At 38.4% G+C, this 27245-nt stretch overlaps 1 protein-coding gene across 2 annotated transcripts in view; it reads left to right on the forward strand.

The window, feature by feature from the left end:
- The window catches only part of BRAF (B-Raf proto-oncogene, serine/threonine kinase), an 88367-nt gene extending 61306 nt beyond the window's left edge, over positions 1-27061 (forward strand). The window contains exons 10-19 of one of the 2 annotated variants that reach the window (XM_074871799.1): positions 1541-1677; positions 2398-2515; positions 3209-3293; positions 5634-5810; positions 7312-7358; positions 7921-8039; positions 8802-8933; positions 11560-11694; positions 12559-12712; positions 19095-27061. In XM_074871799.1, coding sequence (XP_074727900.1) covers positions 1541-1677; positions 2398-2515; positions 3209-3293; positions 5634-5810; positions 7312-7358; positions 7921-8039; positions 8802-8933; positions 11560-11694; positions 12559-12712; positions 19095-19198 — 1208 coding nt within the window. In that variant the 3' untranslated portion in view covers positions 19199-27061. The remainder of the gene's footprint in view (positions 1-1540; positions 1678-2397; positions 2516-3208; positions 3294-5633; positions 5811-7311; positions 7359-7920; positions 8040-8801; positions 8934-11559; positions 11695-12558; positions 12713-19094) is intronic. The other variant, XM_074871800.1, reaches the window with a different exon arrangement.
- Positions 27062-27245: the final 184 nt, after the last annotated feature.

Consider the following 27245-nt stretch of genomic DNA (forward strand, 5'->3'; position numbering starts at 1 on the left):
TGAAGGGTGAATATTGCGCTAGCGTTTCTATATCATGGTATTAAAATTTAAGTAGGAGATTTAAGTTACCTCTAAAGGAAACACATTCTAGTAGAGCTTTGCTGTTACAGAGGAAGTCTGTAACCCAGTAAAACTTTTGGAAAATTGCTTGTGTTCTGGGAACATCATACATTTAATTCCATATATGTATGATTTCAGACAAATAACATGATAAATATATGAGAATATAGTGACCATAACACGAATGTGAACAAAAGCCCATCCTCCAGGTCACTGGCTTCCAACTGCTTATAAATGTAGTTACGATGCCCAATATGCATCATTATTGCTGCTTTATCATGTGGGACAAAGTTTATGGATGCTGTGTCCCATTTTTGATTTTCTTGTATGTCACTATTTTGTGCTTCCACTTCTAAATGTATGGATTTTAGCTCAGTGAGGACAGGCAGTGATAGATATATATATATAGTCTGATAAATTAGCACGCACTGAGTGGCTGAACTTGAGCAACAGTTTTAAAAGTCACAAAGTCAATTTTTTAACTCATGTTGGGATTAGGAGACACTTTTTTGGTAAGAAGGGGACTTCTGAAGGAATGTGAGAAGTATTGTCTTTTACCGCTTCCCAGAGCACTGATGTGAGAAAAAGTATTGGAATGTTGGACGGTGACATACATTGTTTAGCAGAGCAGCATGAATTTAATTAACAGTTGACCCTATTTTATGTCCTTTGCATTGGGAGGGTCAGCATAACCTTGTTACAAATAATTATGGTGTATTTTAAAAAGCAGTGTCTAGTTGAAGTGCTCTATTTGTAAAGAGCCACTGGGGCTCTTAAACACAGCTCTGTTAGTGACATCTTCCTGCATAGATTTGTTTGGATAACATATAGGCTACAGCTATACAGTTCTTTTTTGTATTTAATAGAATATGCTTCAAATAGCTAACTAAAGTACTTGTTCTTTTTTAGTCCTTTCTACAGTGTAATATTTACTTTTAAATAAGAGCTCTCTGCTAACAGATAGCTTTAAAACAGCCAAATGGTTTTCAGGTGGCACTTGGAGACTCAACCAGAAAACATTTCAATTTTTTGCATTTGGTCTATTTTGATTCCAAAGTACAGTATTTCAGCTATTTACTGGGTTCTTAAAAGGTTAGCTACAAGAAATCTGAGAGGTAGCTGCTGCTAACTAAAATGCTACTACTTTTCTTCTCAAAAAAAAAAGGTGGAATTAAAAAATATATTTTCAATTTTTTTTTTTTCTACTTAAAGAGACATTGTCCTTCTGATAATTCACAAAGAGACTGGGGACTATCTGGTATACAGGGGTGTTTGCGATAGACTTGTCTTTTCCTCAAATTGAAGACTTGAGCACTAATCTGATATTAGGACAATATTCCTAGTATATGTTTGTTCCCTCTTAACATTTACATTGGTGTTTGGAGATACTGTATCTTAAACGCAATTCTTGCACCTAATAGCAATACATTCTTGTAAGCTGGCTTCTTACAGATAAAATTATCCTGTTTCTGAAATTTAGGTTCAACTGCAGGTTTGTCTGCAACACCTCCTGCCTCTTTGCCTGGGTCACTCACCAATGTGAAAGCATTACAGAAATCACCAGGACCCCAACGGGAAAGGAAATCATCCTCATCCTCAGAAGACAGAAGTAGAATGGTAAGGAAAAGATCCACTACTTTCATTCGTAGTATGGTATATTCATAGTATAGAAATAGTACACAACCATGTTCCTCTCGCTTTTCTTTCATCAAAGCTTTCTGAATTATTTTGAAGATGAGTGTGGTAATGATCAAGGGCTTTAAATCAAGAAATAATGGAATACTGAAATTGTGGGACTGACATATAAATAATTTAAATAATTGACTATAGTTTAAATAATTGACTATACTCACTTTTACTCCATTGCACCCAAATGTCTTGGTGTGCTTCATATTATAATGCCAGTTTCCCTTCAAATAACAGCTTAACCTTTTCCACCATGATTCATGAACTTTGAAAGTTCTCTAGTGATTCTCAAATGTAACAATACATAAAAATGTCTGCATTTCTTTAAATTCACAGTTTAGCATTATGATTGAGTAAGAATTGAAAAATAAATGAGATTTTCTTTTTGGTAAGAGTTTCTTAATATTTACTGGGTTTAACACTGCCAGAAACCTGTGGCAAATATTTCGTGCCAGGAAATTAGTATAACTGTGTGCTGAGGTTTTGTGTATGACTGGCTTGAAAAGTCAAATGCAGTATCTGAAAAAGAAAGTTATTTTAGGACTTTAATCATATGAAACGCTTATACCAAATCTTTAACAAAGGAGCTATTTTCACAGACATTAATGCGCTTGCTTTCTCCATTTCTCTTGTTTGTGTATATATATAAAGAAAACCCTTGGTCGACGGGATTCAAGTGATGATTGGGAGATACCAGATGGACAGATCACAGTTGGACAGAGGATAGGATCTGGATCATTTGGAACAGTCTACAAAGGAAAGTGGCATGGTATGTGGCTGTCAAGGCAAACAGTTATTTTTAGGCAAGTAACATTGCCTGCTGGGGGCCACCCAGCTGGAAAGCAGCTTGGCAGAAAAGCCTGTGGGTATTCTGGTGGACACCAAGTTGAACATGAGGCAGCAGTGTGCCCATGCCGCATAGAAGGCTGATGATATCCTGGGCTGCATTAGGTAAAGCATTGCCAGCAGGTCAGGGGAGGTGATCTGTCCCCTCAGCACTGGTGAGGCCACACCTGGAGTGCTGGGTCCAGTTCTGGGCTCACCAGTACAACAGAGACATGGACATACCAAGGAGAGTCCGTTGAAGGGCTATAAAGATGATTTTTAAATTAGTAAGTAGTGTGCTAAATAGGTCATCTTAGAACTTCAAACTGTTTAGAAACTCAACTCTTGCGTGTTCTTCTGAATTAAATATTAGGGTAAAGATGAAACGTACTAAAGGCTGAAGTATTGATGAATGAGGATTTAAAATGTGTATTTGGAAAGCTTTGACTTGCCTAGGATTTCTCAGAGTAAAATAAGAATAGTGTATATAGATTTTACAGAATATTTACTTATTTTAATACTGTAGTGGTTTATTTCATGAAAGCTAGAAAATAGGGTATTTCTGATGCTCTATATAGCATTTTCTCAATAGAGGAGTATGTATCAATGACACTTAATAAAAATTGCTATTTTAAAGGTGATGTGGCAGTGAAAATGTTGAATGTTACGGCACCCACACCTCAACAGTTACAGGCTTTCAAAAATGAAGTAGGAGTGCTCAGGTAAGAATATTTTTAATGGCGTAAAATAACGTGTGTAGATTTATGCTACATTAATAATTGAATTTTAGATTTCCATTAGAACACATTGGCCTTGTTCCTCCATGATGATACCTTGGGCAGAAAATATAACTTGCCATTTAAAAATATTTCTTTGTATCCAATGCTAGCTCTTCCTTCCCCTGTATGTGTTTGTCTATATACCTATGTTGTGAATATATCTATGTCTAAACACTCAAGATAGGACTGGGTTTTGCTGTTGTACTACCCCGAGGGCCCAGTCAAGCCTAAGTGTGAACTGTAGGCCTTTCTTCCTATGATCCACGTTTTGAGATTGAAGGAGAGCATGACTAATTTTTGGTTTTGAGCTACAGCACTGCCCACGTTATCCATTGTTTAATAGTTTCTGTTCAGTAGCATTCACTTCTTTGAGGTTTTTTTTTTTAAATGGATTTCTCATAAAGTCACTTCTTGATTTCCTTTTCTCATGTCTACTGCTTGTACTTTCTCAGAGGAAGTATTTGTCTTGGGTTCAGTTCTTCAAAGAGGATCGATCAACACAATGCAAGAATATTTACTAGGGAAGACCATTAGCATCCAAGTATAATCTTGAGCAGTGTCAAGCATAATTCTGTTTTAAGAAATTAAATAGAAAGAAGGTTTTTGCCTCTGGAAAACTGATGTGTTGAGCTGGGCGGCTGTGCTGGAAGATCATCCCCAATAAGTTACACGGTGAAAAGGGGATGGTCAGCCTTTTTTCCCAGGAACTGTTAGTTTTGAGAACTCTAAGCCCATCATTGTGGAACTAGAGGCTTTCTGGGGTATGCTACTTCAGATATCTCTGCATATTTTTGACATACCTGCTCATGAGAACTTAATGAAATCAAAAATCTTAGATTTCATACCTAGTCCAGATTTCTGCTGGCAGTCCCATAGCTGGTGTCCAGCCTTTCTGTTGTGAATCATTTCAGCACTTACAGTAAATAGTCAGTTGTCATATACTTTGACCCAGACAAGTGAGATTTACCTGTAGTTGTGCCTTTTCCATTATGCTTTATCATTACTTTCTTAGCTTTGAGGTAGGATTTGCAAGAAACCTCTTTTTTTTTTTTTTTTGTTCACTCAGCAGTTACTCTCAGCATCACTGGACAAATCCTTGAACCTGAAAAAGGCACAGTCACAGACTGTGGAACTGTCCTAGTCTGCATTGCTGAAAGGACAGAGTTGTTCACACTCTAGGCTTCTATGTTAGTTTTTTAATATAAGAAAGCATAAAGAGTTCTGCCATCTTCAGCAGCAGCATAGATTTAAAAAGCTACCACAGGTTTTAAGCTTGGTCTGTCAGGTTTCTTCAACAGCGAGCTGACTGCCTTTGGTACAGAGCTGTGTTGGAAGATTGTCTTTATTTTTCCTCAGCCCCTGGGAAAGCTTGGAAATACTCCAGAATTCTTAGGTGCCTCATCTTTGTAATATCTCATTGGTATGTTTGTGGAGGTATCTAGTTCATCAATTTGATGACAATTAAGAATGTGATTGACTCTTCCTACAGGGTGATGAGAATCTTTCAGATTTCACAGTGTATCAGTAGATTCTTTCAGGCCTTGAATCTACTGGGATATTTCCTGAGATGATCCTCTCTGCATTGTTCATTATGAAGTTTTTCTGTCTGGAGTTGCTCTGTCTTTGAAATAGGTTTGATTTAATCTGGCCAAATCTCTGTGGTGAACTCCAGTCTCTCCCAGTGCTGTTTGGAAACAAGTTCATATCATAACCTTACTGAGGTACAGTTTTCATACCTGTTTCCATCCTTTCTTGTATGCTGGCTCCATAGAGAGTACAAAATTCTTGTCAAATAAAGCACTAAGAAAAACCGAAGCCTTGTCAAGGAGGTGTGTTGATGGTTTCTGAACAGAAGGGTGGTCCTTCCTGGAAGCCTCTGAGATTGGAATTTCATTTTGGATGTCTTCCTGATGGGCAGCAACATCTCATAGTCAGACTGGGGTTGCACAAAAGCAGACCTGCCTGCAAACCATCGCTGTCACATGGGGCCTAGTGGTAACAGCGTCTTTTGAGCAATCCTGTGCTGGGTTGCTTGCAAAAGCAAGAGGAAGCAGTGCTTACCCCAGAATAGCTATTCCATGTGATTATGATAAGAAAGGCGAACTGCTGGAATAATTCATTAAAACTGAATCTAGCAACAGGTTATCGTGCAATCTCAGTAAAAGTTGAGATTGACCCAACAACTTCTGTTTGGAAATATATATTTAGACTGTGATAGATCTGTCTGGGTTTTTCCTGATTTCCTGATCCACCTATTTTCCTCCCCTTTTTTATTTTCAACAGGAAAACACGACATGTGAATATCCTGCTTTTCATGGGTTATTCAACAAAACCCCAGTTGGCAATTGTTACGCAATGGTGTGAGGGGTCCAGCTTATATCACCATCTACACATCATTGAGACCAAATTTGAAATGATAAAATTAATTGATATTGCACGACAGACTGCACAAGGCATGGAGTAAGTATCAAATTACTTGTTTGCAAAAGAGTGTTGAGGCAATGTTTACTTATCCCCTTCACACTCTGACTGACACTGGCAAATAAGGCCAGCTGTCTGCTCACTTTGCCAAGCCCAGGGTCCTGCCTTGGTGATCAAAGCCTTTGGTGAAATGTTTATTATTTTGATTAGTAAAATAAACTTCATGTTCTTTTTTTGGAACATAGGGAAATACAAATCATCAAGGAAATATAGTCTTAGACAGTAGAATAAAGATAATTACAATGTAGTTAAACTTTCAGTCTTGTGGGCAAAGATTTCTCTTCCAGGCTTTACAGTCTTCACAGTGCAAATAGTCTTACGGTAGGAGGTAAAAGATAGTTTGAAAAGAAACACCCTGTGAGCAAAAGGACAGAATCCTGTAAGATAACACAGAAGGCAGACAGCCCTGTTAGCAAAAAGAATCGGGTTTTTTTTTTCTCCTTTTCTTATAAGTATTGTAGCTCTCTAAATAATAGATTTCAACATTTGAAGAAAACGTACCTATTTTGTTCTAAGGACTGTAAGTATTCCTTACTCCCATAGAGGGCAATTGAGTGAGTTAGAATTTACAAAACTAGTCCAGTATTGTGTGTCAAAATCAGAACACTGACGGTAAGATCAGAGAAATCGCCCTCCAGCTGGAAAACCGCTATGATGATTGCAGTTCATTGTGCCATTTCTCTACTAAGTATTCTATTACATTTTCAGTCGAGGTGGGGAGGTGTTTGCAGTAACCAGCCTCAGCCTTCTGTTAGTCTGCTCATCTCCCCAGGCTCCCTCTGTAGGCAGTGGAGGTGCAGAAGCTGTTTTATGAGCATGATTCAGAGCAGGAACATGAATTGGGGCTTTTCCAGCAGGTTTATGCCAATCTCACTGACTAAACAAAGAGCCATGGGAGACTACTTGCCTAATTTAGGCTGTATCTATGCTGTGGGGCAAGTACTCTCCTCTGTGTTCCCTGCAATCTTATTTATCCAGTCTGCAATCAGGGCATCTTTTTTCCAGTCCCATACTAAAAAGCAGTCAGCATACTTGAGTACACGCTGAGACTGGGAAGTACATTTAGCTCCCTCAATTTAGAAACACCTTAGCTAAAGCTGTGACTAGCCCACAAAGTGTCTTGACAGTCACCATTAAGGCTGGGAGGGAGAACCTTCAGCACTGAATGGCATGTCAAAAACTACTGGAGTTCTTTTATTCTGAATATTGACTTAGAACTGAAAAGCAGAAGTTGGTGCATAATTGTTATTTCATTCTTCAGTACCATCTGGTTTGAGCTGGAAATCTAAGCTATGGTTTTTTTTCTTTTTTTCCTGTTACTGTTGCAGGAACTGTCATGGGTAACTGACATTTTACCACCTTGATAAATGTGTGCAGTTTGAGTATCTAAGGAATTTGTGTTTCAGTAATACAGTAAATTTTGAGTTGTTGATTAGTGAAATATTATTTAACCCACCTAATTTATGATGTTCCTTTTCAGTTATTTGCATGCCAAGTCAATCATCCACAGAGACCTCAAGAGTAATAGTATCCTTTCTCAGAGATGTGAATGTGGAACATGATGGCATTCCTGTTTGGTTTTTTTTTTTTCCTGCCAGAAATGAACTTACTGATGCAAAAAGCTGTTCATGTGTGAATATTTGCTGAGTTGAAATTTCATTGAGAAGGGGTAATATCACTACTAGTGAAGTAAGGAATACTTACTATGTCTGTTGATGAGATTGCATTAACATAGCAAGTTTTGTTGTGTTATAACAAAGATTTTTGCATCACTTGATTTCGACATGCAATGAAAGATTACACCAGTTCACTTAGGGAATATTTTCAGCTTTTCTCATACTTGGCATTTCAAGAAAGCCACCTGGGCCATGGTCTGTTCAGCACTGGCCCAGTCGTTACTTATGTAACCCTCAAGTACCATAATTCACCATGCTGACTGCTTAGAACCTGTGTTACATGAAAACCTTCTTCAGTGATGGTGGATGGTTAAAACTGTTATGTCTAATGGTGCAGATTTGTAGCTGTTTATTGTTCTTGTAGGACAGGACCAGTACTGCTTGTTTGTTTTCCCTTAACATTTCCTCCTTAGATATTTTTCTTCATGAAGACCTCACAGTAAAAATAGGTGATTTTGGTCTAGCTACAGTGAAATCACGATGGAGCGGATCCCATCAGTTTGAACAGTTGTCTGGATCTATTCTATGGATGGTAAGCAAGGGGGAAGTGGTGTGTTTGTTTCAACAAATCTAATTGCCTTTGGCCAAAGTTTCTGAGACTATCCCTCCAGCACACTGACGTATACAAGCTGTCTTAAGCTGGAAAAGACAAGCAGTAATATGAAGTACTAAATGAATGCTTTTCAGTTCTTCTTTAAGCATATGTTTTCCAGTACTCAGCAAAAAAACTTTAGTGTCTTCATCGCTTGTTTAAACTGAAAAGAAAATGGTAGCTAAGGAGAAAGGGTATGATTAATCCAGAGTTGAGGAGAAGGTAAGAAAAGCCATGGAAAACATCCTGCAAAGGAGCAGAGAAACGTAAGATTATCTTACGTTTTAAGGATTCCACCATGGTTACTTTCAAGAGGTCATACAACTTGTGTAAGTCTTAATAAGAAGTATAGTTACAACCTCCTGTGCAGCTCCGCTTTCTCCTTTTCTCACTGAAAAAAGTGAAGGCTCTGTTAGTTGGCATTATTTTCAGTGTTGTTATAATTCTAGTTATAGCTTCTCAGCCTGGACAAGGTCGTTTTGTTCTGTTATAGAGGAATAAAGGGATGACCAAGCTAAAATCAACCAATGGATTTTGAGATTCATATCAACATCCACTCTATGTTAGGACCCAGTAACATCTGAAGACAAGAGTGGGCCTTACATCTGTTATACTCTGGACAAGTCCATGTTTTGTTCCTGGTATGTGAGGTGCAGCCCAATGTGGTGAAATAAACACAAATTCTTTCCTTTTATGCTACAGGCACCAGAAGTTATTAGGATGCAAGATAAAAACCCATATAGCTTTCAGTCGGATGTGTATGCATTTGGGATTGTACTTTATGAATTGATGACTGGACAGTTACCATACTCAAACATCAACAACAGGGACCAGGTAAGGGAAGGGATTGACTTCAGTCAACTACGGCCTAAAACAGAGATTGATTCAGCCTTGTGAAGTGCACATTTTGATGTTTTGTGTATTTGATTTATGTTTCTGATTCTGATCTTATGAGATGTTCCTACATTTTCTAGATCTGCCTCAGCCATGAATTTGCTTACTTCTCCTAATTTACTTACTTCTCTTGAGGGTTTGGGTTTTTTTGTTCTTTTTTACTTCAAGTATAGATTTTCAGCTTCTGAGCTGGTTGCCAGGATACTTATTAGGGAGAGAGCAGGTTACTTAATAGTAATCTAGTTTAGAATACTTCTGCAAAGGCAAGATGATCCTCTATATGTTTAGTTATTCCTTCAGTTTTGGGTTTTTTTTCCCTCCTCCCCTTACATTGAATAATAGTTCGGCAACGGGATTGACAAAATGGAACAGCACTCATCTCGCTGAATGTTTTATATTCATTTCTATCTTGAGAAATGCATGCACCATCTAATTGAATTTCAGGATATCAGCATTTCTCAAATCCTGCTTGATGGAGTATATGACTTTCCAGAGTGTGTGAATCCTGGAGGAAGATTACTTAATTGTGAACAAATATTCCTTAAGTCTAATGATAGGACATGCCTGTAATATATCTTCACAGGATAGGCATGTTTGCAAAGGCATATCTGATTCATTAGTTCTCTGTCTAATCTGAAAATAGTATCTATGCATAAAGATCTTTGGTGTAAACTATTTCATGTCTGGGTGGTGATATATTTATGTTGTTTCTGTGTCCGCATCCCTTGTTTTTTCACTGTCAGTACTTGAGAATTGCAACCATAGCAACGTTCATCTGTGAATGCCATTTTATAAGGCTGCTTCCATATTTGTCAGAACACTTCATCCCAACTCATCAAATTTGGAGTGACTCCTTTTTAAATTATTCTTATTTTTATTTTTAATTGTTTTTGCCTTTTGAAAGAATGAAAATGTCCAGATTCCTGGCCAGATGGATATAGCCTTCTAAAAGCAGTATTTGGGCATTGTTTTGTTTTTACCTTTTGAGATTTGGAAGATTAACACAGTGATGTGGGTGCTCACTGTTGAGTAATGAAACAAATTCTAAATTGCAAGTGAAGTCAACATACAAAATGTGATCTAATGTTTTGTCACTCCCAGTCTATTGTCTGAAAAGACGTAAATATTGCTCACTTACTGTTGGTGCATCTACATCAGCTACTATGACACAACTGAGATTCTTAGTGAGCAAAGCATCATTCTTGTTAGTGTTTCTCTCACCTTAACAGATTTTTCTAGACAGACTAGGACTGTTCTTCTAGTGATAACTCTCTTTTCTGTAGTTAAAATAAAAGTTTAATTCCTGTATTATTTGTAGAGAGAGTATTGGAAACATAAATAATTAATTTTTAATAATTTCAAATTAAAGACTATAATTTAGAAAAGAATAACTTATAGGTGATGATAAATCTCATTGCAGCAGAAGTAAGGGACGGGGTAGACAAATCTTTACTATGAAATGCTGCTCTGGCACATGGGGGTTTCTAAAGAAACCATATGGGAGTTTTATACTCCTTCTTGATGCCAACACAGATGCAACTGAATCAGAAAGTTGAAAAAGGACCAGGATTGTGTTAGTATAAATAACATGTATAGCTTGCTTGAGATGTGGGGTTTTTCTCTTGATTTTTTTTTTTTTTGTCAGTGTCAAGATATGAAATAGTTACACTTCATTAAATATAAGGTCTGATACACCTGCTGGGTCTGAGTATTCAGAAAAGGTAGTGATTATCCAGTTTGAAAGGGCTTTTTAGTGTCAGCACAAGTGCAGTACTCAAACCACATTGCATTTGACCTTGGCTTGACATGGTGATGTTTGATGGTTTTCTATATATCCAAGAGAACGGTAACCATATTTATGCTTTGCTTTCCTGCTTACTATTCGTTTACTTTGTTTTATGCTTAAGTTTTATCCTTAGGTGAAATATAAGCCTCCTGTGTTAAAGGAATTACTGTAAAAACACAAACACTGACTCCTCTTCTACAGAGGAGAGGCAGTTTCTCTTTTTCTTTCGTGTTTTTTTTTGGGGGTGGGGAAGGTGGTCAGGTGTCAAGCATAAGCTTTTGTGCTGGAAAAGTATATGAAGGCATTTATTCTCAAAAGGTAAGGGGTTTTTAATATCTGAAGTTCATGTGTTTCTTAAAATACCTTTCAGTGTGAACTTGCTGTTCACTTATATTATAAAACAGAATATTTATTTTTACAGAATATTTATTTTTAGGCATTCTGTTTGCTTATTCTTGTTCCTGTAACAGCTTTTGACACCGAAGAACAGCTCCTTAGATGGTTATTGCTATAAATGGTAACCATTTACTAGTGTTCAAATTTCACAGAAATCTCTCTTAGGAGGAGGAGGAAAAATCTATTTTTTTTTTCTCTGTACTGAATAGGTTAGCAAGCATTACTCTAAGAAACTTGGCAGTTTCAATACCAGATAATGTTTCCTGGGAACAGAAAATTTGCTGCTGGGACTAAAATGGTCTAGCAAAATGTTAATGTTTTGTTACTGTTTGTTTTATGGACTCACCTTCTTCCCCTTTTGTCTTTTTTCCCCCTTAAATAAAGATAATTTTTATGGTGGGACGAGGATACCTATCACCAGACCTCAGCAAAGTACGGAGCAACTGTCCAAAAGCTATGAAGAGACTAATGGCAGAATGCTTAAAAAAGAAAAGAGATGAGAGACCCCTTTTTCCGCAGGTGAGAAATGTTCCTCTTTAGTTCTCAGTAGACTTTACAATTCAAATATTAAAACCAAAGATCAGTTATGAACTCAGTGTTGAAAATTTTTTTATTACTGCTATAGCATGACTTCATAAGAGTACTGGTTCAGTACCTGGTCAGTGCTGTTTAATTAGAAATGTTTATTTTCAATTTGAAAAGCAGGTATTAAAATGACTTGTGTAGTTGGAAAAGCATTTGTGTGTTGAAGAAAATTTCAGCTGGGAGATACTGAAATTAATAGTTGCAATTAGATACCAATTAGAACTTGGTGTATGTTCTCAGAAATCTTTGTACCCCCCTCCTTGCTCTCCCGAAAGCTTTATGAAGGGGATAGTTTTGTCACAAAACTTGATTTATCGTGCCTGCTGAGGAAGGTTTGGATTCTAAAAGCTTGGAGGACGACGGTTTTGTTTGTTTGTTTGTTTTGAAGGTAACCAAAGCGTTTTCAAAAACTAAGGAGCTCCCCCTGCTGTCTTTATGGTAAATGGTATTCAGCAAACTGCTGCCAAAGCTGTGTTTATTTGCAGCGATGGTGGGTATAGGTACTAGTGCATAAACAAGGAGGCAAATAAAAGGCAACTATATTCATTGTGCTTACAGAGGGAAATCAGTATACCCTTTTAAAGGGAAAAAAGAGACAGTTTCTTCCCAAAATGTCCTCCTCAGCTTTTTGAGGATATAAACATCAGAGTGCAATGCAGTAATCTATTTTTAAAAGTTTCTGTTTAAATTTGTGTATAAATATTTTTCTGCAGCTAATTGATGTTCTGCCTTTGATTTTAACAGAATGTTACAACTTTGGAACAACAGATTTGATCACTTATTTTCTACTTGTTTTAGATTCTTGCCTCCATTGAGCTTCTGGCCCGGTCATTGCCAAAAATTCACCGCAGTGCATCTGAGCCCTCATTAAACCGGGCTGGCTTCCAGACAGAGGATTTTAGTCTATATGCTTGTGCTTCTCCGAAAACGCCCATCCAAGCAGGGGGATACGGTGGGTTTCCAGTACACTGAAAAGAAATGTGAAAGCATGTGCCTGTGTGTCTGTGTGCTGGTGTGTTTCTGTGAGTACAACACATGTGTATATTCTCAGTTCCTGCCAGCTGTGGGTTTAAGGTTTACTGAGGGAATGAAGACTCACTTCCTAACACTGGGCATTGAATGTCCCAAGCACAAAGTCTGTGTTGGTGAGGAATGCCCTGGAAACAGCTGGCACAAGAAGAATTATAAGGTCACATAAGAGAAATGGGAAAAGTCACTTCAAAACAACCAAAAATCCTTTTAAGGTCATTGGGTGTCATTTTTGCTTGCCTCTGTCATTTTTGCCTAGTTTATTGATTGGAATTAGTTACTCAGGAATGTACTTGATTTTAATCTACTCAAACTATGGTGGGTTTTTTCCTTCAGTTGAGGTCATTATATTTGAGCAATAGGCTTTAGATTCCTCAAAAGTGCTACTCATATGTGGGCAACAGTTGGAAAAATAAACTTAGCTTCAGAGCTGAGCACAGTCAAAACTTCTTGTGATCAACAGAAGAGAGCAGATACAACACAGAATCCCAAGAAGGACCTTAGTGACGTGTGACTCTTATATTTAAAGTTGAAGTTTAAAATAGTGCTGTTTAGAGAACGTCTCTTCCTGCAGAGGAGTGGTGGCATGGGGTTTTTTTTAATTTTTATTTTTGCCTAAATACTCTGACCTGCTATACTTTAGACCATCTCAAAATGTTCTATTACAATACAACATAGAAGAAATTCTGAATCTGCTTTTGCTGAACTGCAAGAATATTACTGTTAATGGTGCCTGTATCCTTCAATTAGCATGGCTTTAAAAAAAAAAATCTCAAGCATAACCAAATACTTATAAGAGAAGAAGGCTGCTAACACCCATAAATAGGAAAAGAGGATTTGAAAAGCAGTTGTTTTCATGGGAATCAGTATTATACCATGAATTCTGTTAAAATGAAAGGTTTTAATTAATATTGTTAAGAATACCACTGAACATACTTCTGTTCAGTAACGAATTGTTCTTTTCACTTCCATATAAATGTTGCTAGTTTGCCTAGAAGTGAATCAGACTAGGTATCTGACTGACAAAGCTAGACACCTTACCAAGATCCTGTCAGTTCACTTTAAAGATTGTATTTTTCTCTGCAGCATTCCTCTGGAGCAGGTGTATCAGAGTAGTGTTTCAGGTTATATCAGTCTTTGATGTCAGCTATGAAAACAGTAATGTTATTGGCTGTGTTCTTGCATATTTTGAAATTAGTTATGTGGTTTTGTTTATTTTAAACTGCTAAGCTACTAATTTTCACAGATTCTTCTGCATTGGAAACAAGCTATTGCTGCTCTTGTTAAGACTAAGACTTCCAGGGCCAGGAGTGTTCTTGATGGCTTCTGATTTACATACTTGTAGAGGAGTTTGCATGTTGCTAGCAATTCGAAATAGATCAGGAATTCAAAAAAGGTTTTCTTTTCTGCTGTCTGGCAACTGAGCTTTTTAAAACAGGAGGCAGAGTTAGAGAGATTGAAGAGATGTAGGCAATTTCTACATTTTCTGGCCAGATTCTAAGGGTCTTTTTGGCTTCTGCTGTTGGAACTAACTTTTCTCATTTTGTTAGTCAAGAAAACTCAGCTGTTGAAATCTATCTCTGTCGAAATAGTTATGGAGGGTGAAATTTGTTACTTTTTCAGAAAATACTTTCCATCTTTCTGGTAGTTTCACCTCATTTTGGCAGACTTATCTTAAAATGAAAACAGAATTTAAGCGTGTTTTTCCCCTCCTATTTATTAACTTTTTTTTCTTCTCCACAGAGAGGAGGTATGCTTCTTAAGTTTTGGGGTATAGTATTCAGTACAGGCTATGATGCCCATCTCAGTAAGAGCAGGAGGGTGCTGCTGGGTCTCCTGCAGAATCTAGAAATGTGGCATCCCACACAGAAAAGGCTCAACCACACAGGGAGTTACAGAGTGTGCAGAACCATCATCGCTGCCCTGCCCAGGCTTACTGTCTTTCAGGTCTGCCAGATCAGTTCAAACAAGTTATTCCTTGGACTAGTATTATCCTCCTTGTTAAGATTGTTGTTCTGTGCTATAGGAATTAACAATTATGGGGGAAAAATTGCTGCCATCCTTAGACACATTTGGCCCCATTTCCTGCTGTACAGTCAGTGCATTAGACTTCTTCCTGTGTCACCTGTTCTTACACACGTCAAGCATGGTTCAGGATCCATGGCCATAATGTGATCTTAGCTTCTCACTAAACATTTTATGAAGCCTGAAAGGAGGCTGGGTTTGGTGGATCATTAACTTTATCTGACATAAAAGCATTTAGGGATTTAAGTTCTATAGTTTGTTATTGCTGCTTCAATGAGATTTGGGAACATATGTAGGATGAAGTTGTCTAAATACACCTGGGGATTTGGGTCAGTGTTCTTCCAAGATGCAACTCAGCTATATTGTTTAGAAACTTTAAAACCTGTCGGTCCTGAAAACAGGCCTGTAGGATCCCAAGCTTTTCTGGAGGGGTAGTTGATGCTATGTGAGATTATTTTTTTTTCTTTACTTCCCTGTATCTCAGTATAGAAACAAAATCTGTCTTAGTACCTTCTAGAGCAACCCGATCCTCATAAACACTGTTTTCCACATCAGTGTACGTTCCAAATTTTTATTTAGCCAGTGTGTGGTATCCATACTAGAAGATCAGCAGAAGATCCAACAGAAAACTGTCTCTTTGTCATACTTTTTCCTGTGTCTGTGAATGTAATCCAGTCAAGGTGTTGGAATTTGCTGTTTCCCTTTGATGTCAGTTATTCTCTACTTAATAGATAAGGCTGGCACAGGTCTGGAAGGGAAACATTCTTCTCCTTACGATTCTTCTGAGAAACATGGTATCTACCCCAGGATAAGGAGTATAGTTAACATGCTGTGTATATCTTAGTAACCTCATAAATCCAGGTAACTTATAAATTTGTGAGAGCAGAAATTGGTAACTGCATCTTAAATCCTTCCAGGAATCAGGGGCAGCAGGTTCGCTCAGAAGACACCCTTATAATGTATTGTTTGGACACAACATGAAAGAACTTGATCATCTTTTTAGTACAGATTTTTTGAAAGTGTGCATTTAAAATAGTTTCCACTTGCTTTACATGTGACGAGCATGAAAAGACTGTAGTCACTGACTTGAAAGGGTTCTGTAAGAAGTGTAGGTTTTCAAATGCTATCTAGCCTTTGGAATGGAATTTCTTTGTTACCAGTCTAAGTAAGTATCTGAAGTTCTGATTGGTAAAAAGTGCATCAGATGTCTGGCTCACAATGGATAAAGACGTCTGCTGGGGTTTTTTTTTCACATCTCAAATTGCTAAGTCTGTGATTTCATAGCTTCGTGGTAAGCTTATCTCATTTGGAGCAGCTGTGGTCCAGCTCCTTACCCTTGCACTGGCAGATGCTCCCCAATTCCATGAGTCCTTTCTGTGCAGTTGAGTGGGTTCCCCTCACCATCAACAGAGCAGCTCTCCAAAAACTGTTTAGAAAACTCTGCTTGCCCACCAGCCTGAGCTAGCATTTGCAAGGTCAGCTCCTTGAGCCATCTTGCCTCAGGGCCAGATAGTGTCGGTGTGGCACAACGGGCAGGTCACTGCTTTACAGCTCAGGTCAAGAGGGAGAGTGGGATTGCAGTAGTCCCATCTTAGATTAGCATTGGCCATTACAGAACTGTGTTCAGAGATTTAGCAGTGTAGAATCGGGATGATCCTGTTCCAGCAGGACAGGGCATACTGGGTCACGTTCCTAAAGCTGTCTTCATTTTGTCCATTCGTTGAACTAAGGCAAGACTTTCCTGTCCTGCTAGAAAATGGTGAATTCACAGTTTCAGGTTACTTCATTTATGTGTATGCATCTAAGTCTCAGGAAGAGAAGTTGCCTGTGTTCTCTCTCCCTCTCCTACGGATGGGGTTTCTTTTAGAAGATAAAAGGACCAGCTACAGATATTTTATATCTTCAGAACAAAAAGGATGACATAAAGCATTTTAGCTCCTTCTGAGAAAGTCCTGTCAACACCTAGCAGGATGGAAGATTCCTGAACACGGATAGGTGTAGCCATCTACAGTCCTCATTTAGGGAAAGCTGTTAACCGCATTTTATACATGTTCGATCAACAAAATCCCATTATTAGATGATTGTATTACCTATTTTGGTCTCCTATTGATTTGAGATCAGATCAGCACCTGAATTTTGAAAGAAGAGATTTAGCATCAGCTTGTCAAAGAAAGTGTCTAAAGTTTTATTTAAATAGCAGAAAAGTCTGAACATCACTTTTTTATAGCTACCATTCTGTCTGAAACGCTTCTTGACTTCTGATCCTGTTTTTCCATTGCCCTTTTCCAATTAATCGTTTGTCTTTTTATCTTCCAAAATCCCTGTACAACTATTAAAAGCTGAATTATTACCAGAAATGGGCAGAAGGACAAGATGAGTAATGAGGGAGCAATCTCTTGTTTAGAAATTGATCTTTAATCAGCAGTTTAGGAAGGCAGACTGAAAAATAAATTAAGTAGAGCATGTTTTGAAAGTGTAGCTAAGCATGAATGTCGTTCTTAAAAATTAGCCTCACAGGCAGTACTTGATGACTTTTTTGTCCTTCTCTTAAAAGCAAAAAAGTACAAAAATTGAGGTGTTTTTAGAAGGTAATGTGGAAAGAGTTGAGAGATAGGTGAAATGTGTCAAAGAAGCAAGAAGAATTATCAAATATTTAGAGTATTTTAGAGCAAGGGTTTTATCTGTGGGGAAACTGGTAAAGTAGACAATTAAATCTATCGTGAGTTTTTTATTCTTTTGTTGTTATAACTTAAACCTACCACCACAGTGTATCAAGACACAGAGCTTGAGGTCTGTCACAGCTCCCTGTGCCAGCCACCCTTAGTTTAGACCTTGGATATACTCCCTTCTCATTTCCTACCATGCACAGAGCCCTCTCCACGTGTTCTTCATGTTCCCTTAGATCAGCTGGATCAGCTGTTCCTACCAGGCCCTGTAGATGCCTTTTCTTCTCCCTCCTTGTGCAGACTGCTGATCACTCTTGGTTCTCTTCTTTATAGAGCAAGACATTCCATGGAATTAATGCTATAGGCCTAAAATTCTGTTTGCAGGGATATTTCTGGTTTGTTTCCAATATTAAGAATAAGAATCTTAAGGGGGAAAAAAAGCCAACAAAACACTTGCTCTTGAAAGGATGAAAGGACACCAAGATAAGGAGCAGTTCTTTGGATGTAATGGCATTCAACATTCTTCTGTTGAACAGAACAAATAATCTCTTATGCCTGCTTATCACTCCTTCATTATTAGGAGAGCTCTGAGGAGTGCTCTTAAGAAAGGGGCATAAGCTAACGCAAAATTCACATGAAACCACACTCAGGGAATTTATATGTCTGTTTCTTTTTCTCTTGGTCATGAGTCCTTTTGGTTAAGCATAGTTGGGACACCCTTCCCTAAAAATCCAATAGAATACAATGTCATTGCGGGTGGCAGGGAAATTTTTTGGCTAAAGTATAAGATTAAGAGGATGAGTATCTTATGTTCAGCTTCTATTCAGTGTTCTGGCAAACTTCTTCAGATTTTGGGCAGCAATTTTACTCTGTGCCATAGTTTAATCATCTCTGAAATGGGACTACTAGTCTATCTCATGGCATGCTGACACTAGATAAACTATGTAGAATTTCAGGACATCACTGAATGTGAAAGCGCTGCATAGAATTATTGATTATTCAGTAATTCTGAAGGAAGCATGGGGTTGCTTTATTTGTTGTGCTCCCTATTAGTGAGGCCTAATTTCTGGTCTGGGAGTGAGTAGACAACCTCACGATTCTTATTTTTCTCACAGTAGGTTGCTATGTCGGTCTCTAAACCAGATCCTAGCGTTCTTTAATACTGGTTTAATATTCAGGCACTTTATATAGTCTTTAAAGGTTAATGGGTGTGTCAAATAGTCTTTGTTAAACCAGGTTTACACCAGAACAGAAATTAGCTTGCAGTCTGACACATTTATTGCAATTGTTGCTTTTCAGGAGGATATATGTGCAATAAGGAATTGAAAGTGAAATTGAACTGACACATTTTATTTTCAAATGCATGATGAATTGGACTTTGCTTGAACTTTCAGACCTCTGTCTTGGGAAGAATGGGTACAGCTTGCTTTCAAGAAATTCTTTTTCAGTAAAATATGCTGGGTCTGTATTCAGTGTTCTCTCACTATGTATTCTTTTGTGCTTTAATTTTAACAGTTTGCATTTTTTAACATCTTTTATATTCAACCTGTTGTTCAACTAGTCTGGAAAAAACCTCTGACCACCTAGTAACTGAAATCACTTTTTTAAACCAAGCTCTTGTCCTCCCTCTACAGGAGAATTTGCAGCGTTCAAGTAGCCACAGCACCATGGCAGCACCCACTCTGTTATTTAAGTCTTGTGTTCCTACAGTTTCTTAACATCAAAACTCTATTCTGCTCCGCAAAACCTAAAGTAATTTAGAAAAGATATCCATAAGCTTAAAAGTGGAGCAGAATGGAACTGCCAGTCCAACACAATGGGAAAAAATACCCTTTTTGGGAACCAGAATCCTCTGCTGCCAGTGTTTCTCCTTCAACACAAACCACCACGTGCATTCGGAGACCCGCAGTGGCTGCCTGTGCCGTTGGCATCATTCCCCGGAGAGAGGAGAGGGCGCTCGTGGTTTGACTGTGGTGCTCGGGCATGAGGGGATGGAACTGCTGCTGCAACTTAGGAGACTTGCTTTGGATGGTCTGCCAGTCGGCTTTCTCCCTCTAACAACGTCCCATCAGAGGCTGAAAATCTGATGAGTGCTAATTTAAAAGAATCATCCTCTGTTCTGATCTTTTTTTCCCCTGGTGTACTCACTGATTTACAGACAATGCAGTATCCCCTTTTCACTGTATTACTATGTCAAACACCTAAATCTGTCTATATTATTGGGTTTTATTCCAGTAAAATTTAAAAGTGTGGGGTGATGGGAGCTGGAGAAGATGTTACTCTAAAGGCAAAGAGGTTAATCTGAAGGAAAAGGGGATGCTGCTGCACCTTTTTTCAGATTTACTTTATCACTTCTTCAAAAAACAAACAACAACCACCAACCTTAACCTTTTTCCTTTTCCAGTATTTTCTTGGTGTGTGCATATACAACATCTTTTAGAAGGATCAGGTAGATCCTTCTTTTGTTGGTCCAGCAACAAACTGAAGTTTTAAAAAAAAATGTAGCGAGATTGTCCTCTCTTTTATTTTTTTTTTTTTTTTTTGTATCATATGATACAATGTATTTATCAAAGATGCTACCACAGCATCTGAAGTCTGTAGAGTTCCTGATACAGACTGTGAATGGTATATGTACCTACTTTAAAAGTTTTATTTTAAACGAGGGTGCAGGTTAATGCCAGGTACCTTACCAATATGTAATGTTTTCATAAATGGGGAAAAAAGTTCTCAGGTTGAATTGAATACAAATACAAAACCCCCTAGAATTAGACATTCCGAAAATTATGTTTTGGTACTTTCAAGAGCTTTTTTTAAAGGATTTTTATCCTGTTAACTAAACGTCCTCTGATAAGTGTGTGTGTAAATGTGGAGCATCTTGTCCTAATGGCAAGTTGTTAGATCAAAACAAAACGGTACTTGCTGGATCCACGCTGACTACTTCTCCTCTCATTGCTTTCTTCCCTGTCATCTCTTCCCTTCCGTTTTGTCTTTCCCTTTTGTACACTTCACAAACTAGGATGAAGGTGGCGGTATCTCCATTAGTGTGCTTTGTTTTCCTGTCCTCCAATCCTGGTTTTCAAATGGTTGGTAGCTTTTTGGCAAGTTACCCAGTCAGGGGAAAAAACAACTCATAAAGTTCTGCACATCATTTACCTCTAGTAAAATATCTTGTGATGTGATCTGTTTGCAAAGTTCTCTGGTATGTGGTATTACATGTAAATTATTTGTACAGAGGCAAGTCAGACCACATTAGAGAGAAATTCAAGCTCAGACAAGTTTTCAGAATTTGATCCGTATCTGCCCTGTACCACTCCAGGTGAGGCAGGAGAACTGACCCGCCTCTAGCGGGGAGGTTCTTGCTGGTGGGAGGTGGGGGGTGTTAAACAAAATTGTGACAAATAAATGAAGGAGTTAAACGCGTGTGAATGTGGTGTCCATGCTAAACATTTGGGTGTATTGGGTGAGGACACTGTCCTTCCCTCCCTAGTAGAGTTGGATTGTGTCTGTCTGCAGAAGGGTGCTCCCAGGTGAAGGGAGAAATGCACATCGGTAATGGAACGTGCTCTTAAAACCCTGGAGTTCTGCGGTGTTGCTGGTAGTCTGTTATGTTTGTCAGTAAATATTTACTGGGGTTATAGGGACCGGACTAATTTGAAGTGGGAATTATAATTGAAATACTGTGTATTCATATTAATTCCACAAACATTAGCAAGACAGCAATAGTGAATGACTTAATAGTCACTACAAGAATGAAGTGATTCATGTTGGCACATGAATAGAATTGATTTTGTGTACAGGATGCATTTTTAAAAAAAAAAAAAAGCACAAATTTTTTCTTGTCTGCTGTGGGTCTTCAGATGCTGTAAGGTTTTTTTTCCTTATTGAGATTGGCAGGAATTTGAATAGTAGCAATAGCCACTTTCCAGTGTGGAGAAGCTAATGAGCAAGCGGTGGTGTGCAGATGGGTGAAATCAGAGTGCTCCTGCTCCCTGGTGATCATCTGAGGCCAGTAGCCAAGAGGCGAAAGGAGCCTGAGGCCACTGGGGTCAGCTGACAGGTGAGACCATCTACAGATACAGACTCCCAGGGGGTGAAGTAGTCACTGCTCATTCTCCTTCCACCCCACAAATTGCTTCAACCCCTCTATGGGCTGTGGCCTAATTTGTACATGTCGGTCATACTGGAAATCAATGTTCTCTCAAAAGAAACTGTTATCGGAGCAAGTGTGTACAGGTGGTTCAACAGTCATTTGTTTCACAGAGCTTGTTAAAAGCCCTAGTTTCCTTCCACAAGGTCATGCTGGCAGAATACATCTGCTAAAACATAACTGTTGGGAATTTCATTCTACCTTTGCTTAAAATGAACTTATTTTTGTGAAGATTGATTACCCATTAGTCTACAATATGCTTCTTGAGCCCGTAGGAAAAGCACAAGGAAAATTGCCATCCTTGTCCATGCAAAGCACTTTATAAGTAACACATGATCTCTGGGGGTTTTTTTATTGGGGTTTGTTTGTTTGTAGTTTTGTTTTTCTGTTTTGTTTTTTTTTCCCTGAGGAATGTGCAAGTTGTTTGGCTGCTGTTTAGAGAAGTCCTTTCAGGATGCATTTCTACTGGTTTTCACATTTATTTCACTCCGGATAGCTGTAGTACTGTGTGTTTGTCTGTAAGAGGTCCCACGTAATATTCATGCAAAACTGTGGAAGAAATTTGGTTTGTAAATAGTTGGGATTATTATCTTTTTTATCTTTTTCTTTAGGAGTTTTTCTGGATGTCTTGCATGCCATCAGAACCAGTCTTAAAGGTGCCCTGTAGATGTTTAGTGAATGGGGAGATAAGAGTAGACAAGAACTGAGTGCCCTGTATAGCAGTGGGATGAAGGAAGTAAACTGAAATGACCAACACATGCCATAGTATGGAAACGTTAGTATATATTTTGTGTACGTGTGTTGGGGCAAACATCTAGACAGTCATGCTGCTTTTACCTCTACAGTATCTAGTATCTAATTTATTTGCAAAACTACCAGTATCCAATCCCAGCTATTTGTATCTTCATTAACCACGCATACACCTTCCCCTCTGCCTTTCCTTTTCCATACTGTTAGAAGAGGCCTGTTATCTGTTGCATCTTCCCTGTCAGTACGTGATTGTTTCCTGCAGCGTATTTGCTGGAACTGGAACATTGTAGTGCAGCTTAAACCAAATGGTATGGCTAGAGGCCTGGTTATTTTGGAAGTAATTTCTGCATGAATTAAGTCCTATATGGCCTCAGATACAATTAGCTCAGTGGTTTTTTTTGGGTTTTTTTTTTTGCTAAACTCATGCATGTCATTAAATGAATCTACTTCTGGTTTTTATGCTTACCTAAATCATCTTTTCTTGCACTTGAATGCTCTGGCAGCTGATGATGCAGCAGAATGTTCGTGGCCAAATACTGCCACCTTATCATGGCCTCTCAGCATCACTTGGATTAGTATGTGCTCATCAGAGGCAGAATTTGGCCTTCATATAAAATGAGTGAAATGCTGACTGTTGATAAATATCACATCTTTCCACAAACACCCAAACTGGGGGGAAAAATACACTGAAGAGCAACCATAAATAGGTTTGCTTCTGTGTTTGCCTGGTGATGTAAATGCATCCAGCATTTTACAGAACATTTGGGGAAGCCAGATCCCGAGAAACCTCACAAATACAAGCTGAAGTTTTGATAGCTGGAGGGGCTAAATTTAGGGAAGAAGCATGTAGACATTTCACACTTTTGCAGCCTATAGATTTCATTCCCTTCTTGACTGTGAGTGCAGCATGTGTAGCACAAACTATTCATAGTACTGTAGACAACATGTCTTCTGTCTGTTAAAAAAAGCATCACCAGTAGCACAATGCAACAGGCAAAGCTTCTAGGTACAGTCAAGTTCAGTTAAAAAGCAGTTGCATGAGTAGACTGTTACGGCATCACTTGAAGGTGCTGGGTGTTCTGTTTTTCTGTTACGGATTTTACGTAGAAGTTTATGAAATGAACTTTCTGTTTACTGCAGCCTTGTTAATATGCATTTGCACTTCGTATTTGTTTTGGCATGCGTTTTAAATATTTCTTCATTGCTTCATTACTTCTTACATAGTAAATAAAATTATCAGAAGAGCAGAGCAGAGCCAAGTTGTTAAAACTTTATCTTTGCATTTAAGTTTCAAGGATGCTAACACAGAAGCTACTAAGTCAGCACCATGACAGCAGTAAATAACTATGAAACTGTGGAAGGAGGAAACTTTAAAAACTGCAGAACATTGAGTACACCAAGAGTGAATTCAGATGAAAATTAGCACATCTCTTTTCTTTAGAAAAGAGCGCTACCACGACCCTCTGTTAAATGGTTTACATAGAGATCCCCAAAACAGTCTTTGCAGTTTGCCAAATGATCATGTGCCTTCGCAACCTTAAAAAGTACAACAGAATGTAAACCAGGTGCTTTGTAACTAGAGCAGTGGCTTTGGTTTACTTCTGATGCAGTAGTTTTGTATATAGCTATTACTATAGATAGGTAGTTTGGAGTTGGTAAACTTCTGTAAAGGAGCGAGGAGGGCAGAGCGCATTCCCCAGAATACCTATGATCATTTCAAAGCTAGGAATTGAAGGATACCTAATTCAGTTACAGTAAACCTGCTGCTTGAAATCTGCTCTATTGAAAGTTAAATGAGGTTTGTTGAATTTAAAGACAAATAAGCCCTCCTCCCCCCTCCAAAGACACAAAGATCTCATTAAAGAAAGGCAATAGAAAGCTCTGAAGAGGCCGAAAGTTACACTATCGTAGCATCTTGGAATGAGATGGTAGATGAAGAATGAGCGCTAGATAAGGAGAAATTGATGGCTAGTACTCATGTAATCAAAGTCCACATGTATCAGACCATACAATTAATTCCCTGGTCCAGAAAGTGCAATTAATTTTGTTTTCTGGAAAATCAGCAGGTTTCCTTGGTTCATCCTCAGGCCTCTTGCAGTTACTCTTCAGTGATCGCATACTGTTATTGCACGTTAACTGTGGGAGATGGTAGGTGCCTTGTCAGCTGAGGGACAACCAGTATGTTTGAATTTGATTTGTTCAGATTTCAAACTGGTTACGTAGACTTCTGGCAGTACCTACATACCAGTGTCATATTTCACCTACTTGTCCATAAAGGACAAAATAATAGGTTTTGGTATTAGTGCTTTTTCAGATCTTTTCTTTTTTGGGGGGCAAGACTTTGGGCATAATTGTAAATTATAAAGTTGTGTTTAAATGCACAGTTCATATGAAATACGAGACCAATTTTAATTTGGTTTTGTTCCTTTTAGAAAGCAAAGTGTAAAACCGTTTTACTAATGTTCCAGGAAGTATCTGGAATCCTTCTACCTACCCCAGATTCTACACTAAAAGTACATGTGAGAAGATGGTATTTTGTCTTTTTTTTTTTCCCTAACAAAATCACAAAGAAACTCTTTCCCTAAGAGAAGGGAGCTGATGGAAGGGTTTAGAAACTTCTAAACTACCTAGGCATTTGCTTCATAACATCACAGCAGCAGCGTGTTCAGCTCATCCAGCCTCCTTAAGAGCCAACAGTGGCCTGTCCGGTCATTTTGTCTAGTTTGTCATGTTTGCAGCAGCTGTACTTTAGAATAAGTCTTGTGTGACATTACTTTTGAGCGAGTAAACCATGAAAAATAACTTTGTTTTCTTTTTTGTTTGGGTTTGGAAAATTGTTGGGTTTTGTTTTGATAAATGTCATTGTGTTGCATTTGTGTATTCACCCTAGTTGAAAAGGAAATCTGTCTGTGTGTTTGGGAGTTCAGTGGAACATTAGGAGAAGAAATGAAGCCCGCCATCTGGCATGGATGGTGGGTCTAGGGGGCAAAACGGACCAAACTTGGGTGTTGGGTTATTTTGGGATGGTGGGGGTTTCTGAGGGCATAATTTAAATTAACTCTGTCTAAAATAAAATGTAAGTGCAATAAATGTGCTTTTTTATTCAAAGCTGTGAACCTTTAGGAAAAAAAAACAAAAAAAAAATCAAGAAAAAAATGCACATCATTCATTCATGAGCCTTGTGTCCTACCTGCCTCCCCTTCCTCCCCCCTCTCCACACTTCTCCTCAACTGACAGAAACCTGGCGGTGGCCAACGTGCATGTGTTGGCAACCCAAATTACCATTGCTTTTCTTCTGATCTCACTTGTTGGGATTGGGGAAAGTCCTGCCCCTCCTTCTTGCCACCCCTGAAATCCCGTTGGGATCCAGTGCTGACCTGCGCCACTAGAGCAGGGTCTACCCCTGTGGGGGGTGCACGAGCCAGCCCACCGGCGCTGTGGTCATCCTGACTGCAAGTGCAGTCTTCCTCCTGGCCCTGCTGCCTCCAGTTGCAGCTTCCCTCCCCACCTCATTTCAGGTGTAGTGAGGGTCTCCCAGGGCTGGGCAGGTGACATCTTTATTAAGCAGTTGCAGAAGTAGTCAGTCATCAGCTGCCTAATTGGATCCCTTTTCCCCTTTGTCAAACCACACATGCAGGCTGGCCACTGTTGCCTTCTGTGACTCTGCCTTGTTTTGAAGGAGCAGGTATATGTGTGTGTAATCTGTCGTGCATTACTTGCACTGTCTCTCTTTCTTACTTGAGCGCAGGCTGCTTTTCCTAGATTAGGAAAGGTGCACCGGTCTCTTGGGAAGTTTCCACGAGAGGCACAATGCATGTGTTTCATTAAAAAGTGATGGAAGGTGTAGCACTCAGTAGTTGGACCCCATGGGGGGAGTAAGAGAGGATTGGCTTGTTTAAAGTTTATAGATGTACAGATCTATATCCTTTAAACTTGATCATTTTTATATATAGTCAAGACAATGGCATTACCTCATAATACAGAGGCTTGTTTATGAGAGGCAAAGTATCTAGTAAGGAGAGGAAAGGGAAATTTATATAGATTTGATTTTTTTTTGTTTGTTTGTTCCTTAGTGCAATGAAATGTATGTCCCACCAATTTAAACTCTGTGCTAACACATTCCTTTCAGCTGTATTTTTTTTTTTTTGACCACCAGAGGTTTGCAAGGGGCTTGACTGCAAAGTAGAAGGTCCAGTCTGGTTACTTAAAAAAAAAACCAATTGTGTTAGTAGATTTCCATAGCTGCTTTTTAAAATCTACAATGGAGTAATTGTTTTGAAACTTGTATTTATTTTTTAATTCATAACAAAATGTTTATTTTCAGTTTCCTGTTACATAGGTCATGGCAACTCCCCTTCTTTCCTTCTCAAGTTTCCCCTGTAATTGCCAATACAACTTATTTTTCTTGTTTGTTCCTTCCCTCTTTACTTTTGTTGTCCCTTCATTTGTACTTTGGAGTTTTTCTCATGTAAATTTGTACAATGGGAAATATTGTCCAGTTTGGTTAGAGAGCATGGAGACTTAAAACATATTAAAATTTGATAGCTGAATTCAGATTGAAGAAAACTATTTCTGTGTAAAGTTATTTAAAGAACTCTGTATTATATAAAAGGCAAAAAGTTCTATGTACTTGATGTGAATATGAGAATACTGCTATAATAAAGATTGACTGCATGGAAAAGTCTGAAGGAGATTGTTTATCCTGTAATTCGAAACTTCTCCTCTCCACGAGGTTCCAGAGGTGCAACTACAGGAGTTAAGGGGAGTCAAAAATTTACTTTAATGTTGTTGCTTTAGAATGTAACTCTGGAAGGAGGAAAAAAAAAAGACAAAAATAATGATGATGGGATGCCTGGAGGGTAACCCAC

The sequence above is a fragment of the Strix uralensis genome, chromosome 5 (genome assembly GCF_047716275.1).
Source record: "Strix uralensis isolate ZFMK-TIS-50842 chromosome 5, bStrUra1, whole genome shotgun sequence".
In the NCBI taxonomy this organism is placed as follows: domain Eukaryota; kingdom Metazoa; phylum Chordata; class Aves; order Strigiformes; family Strigidae; genus Strix; species Strix uralensis.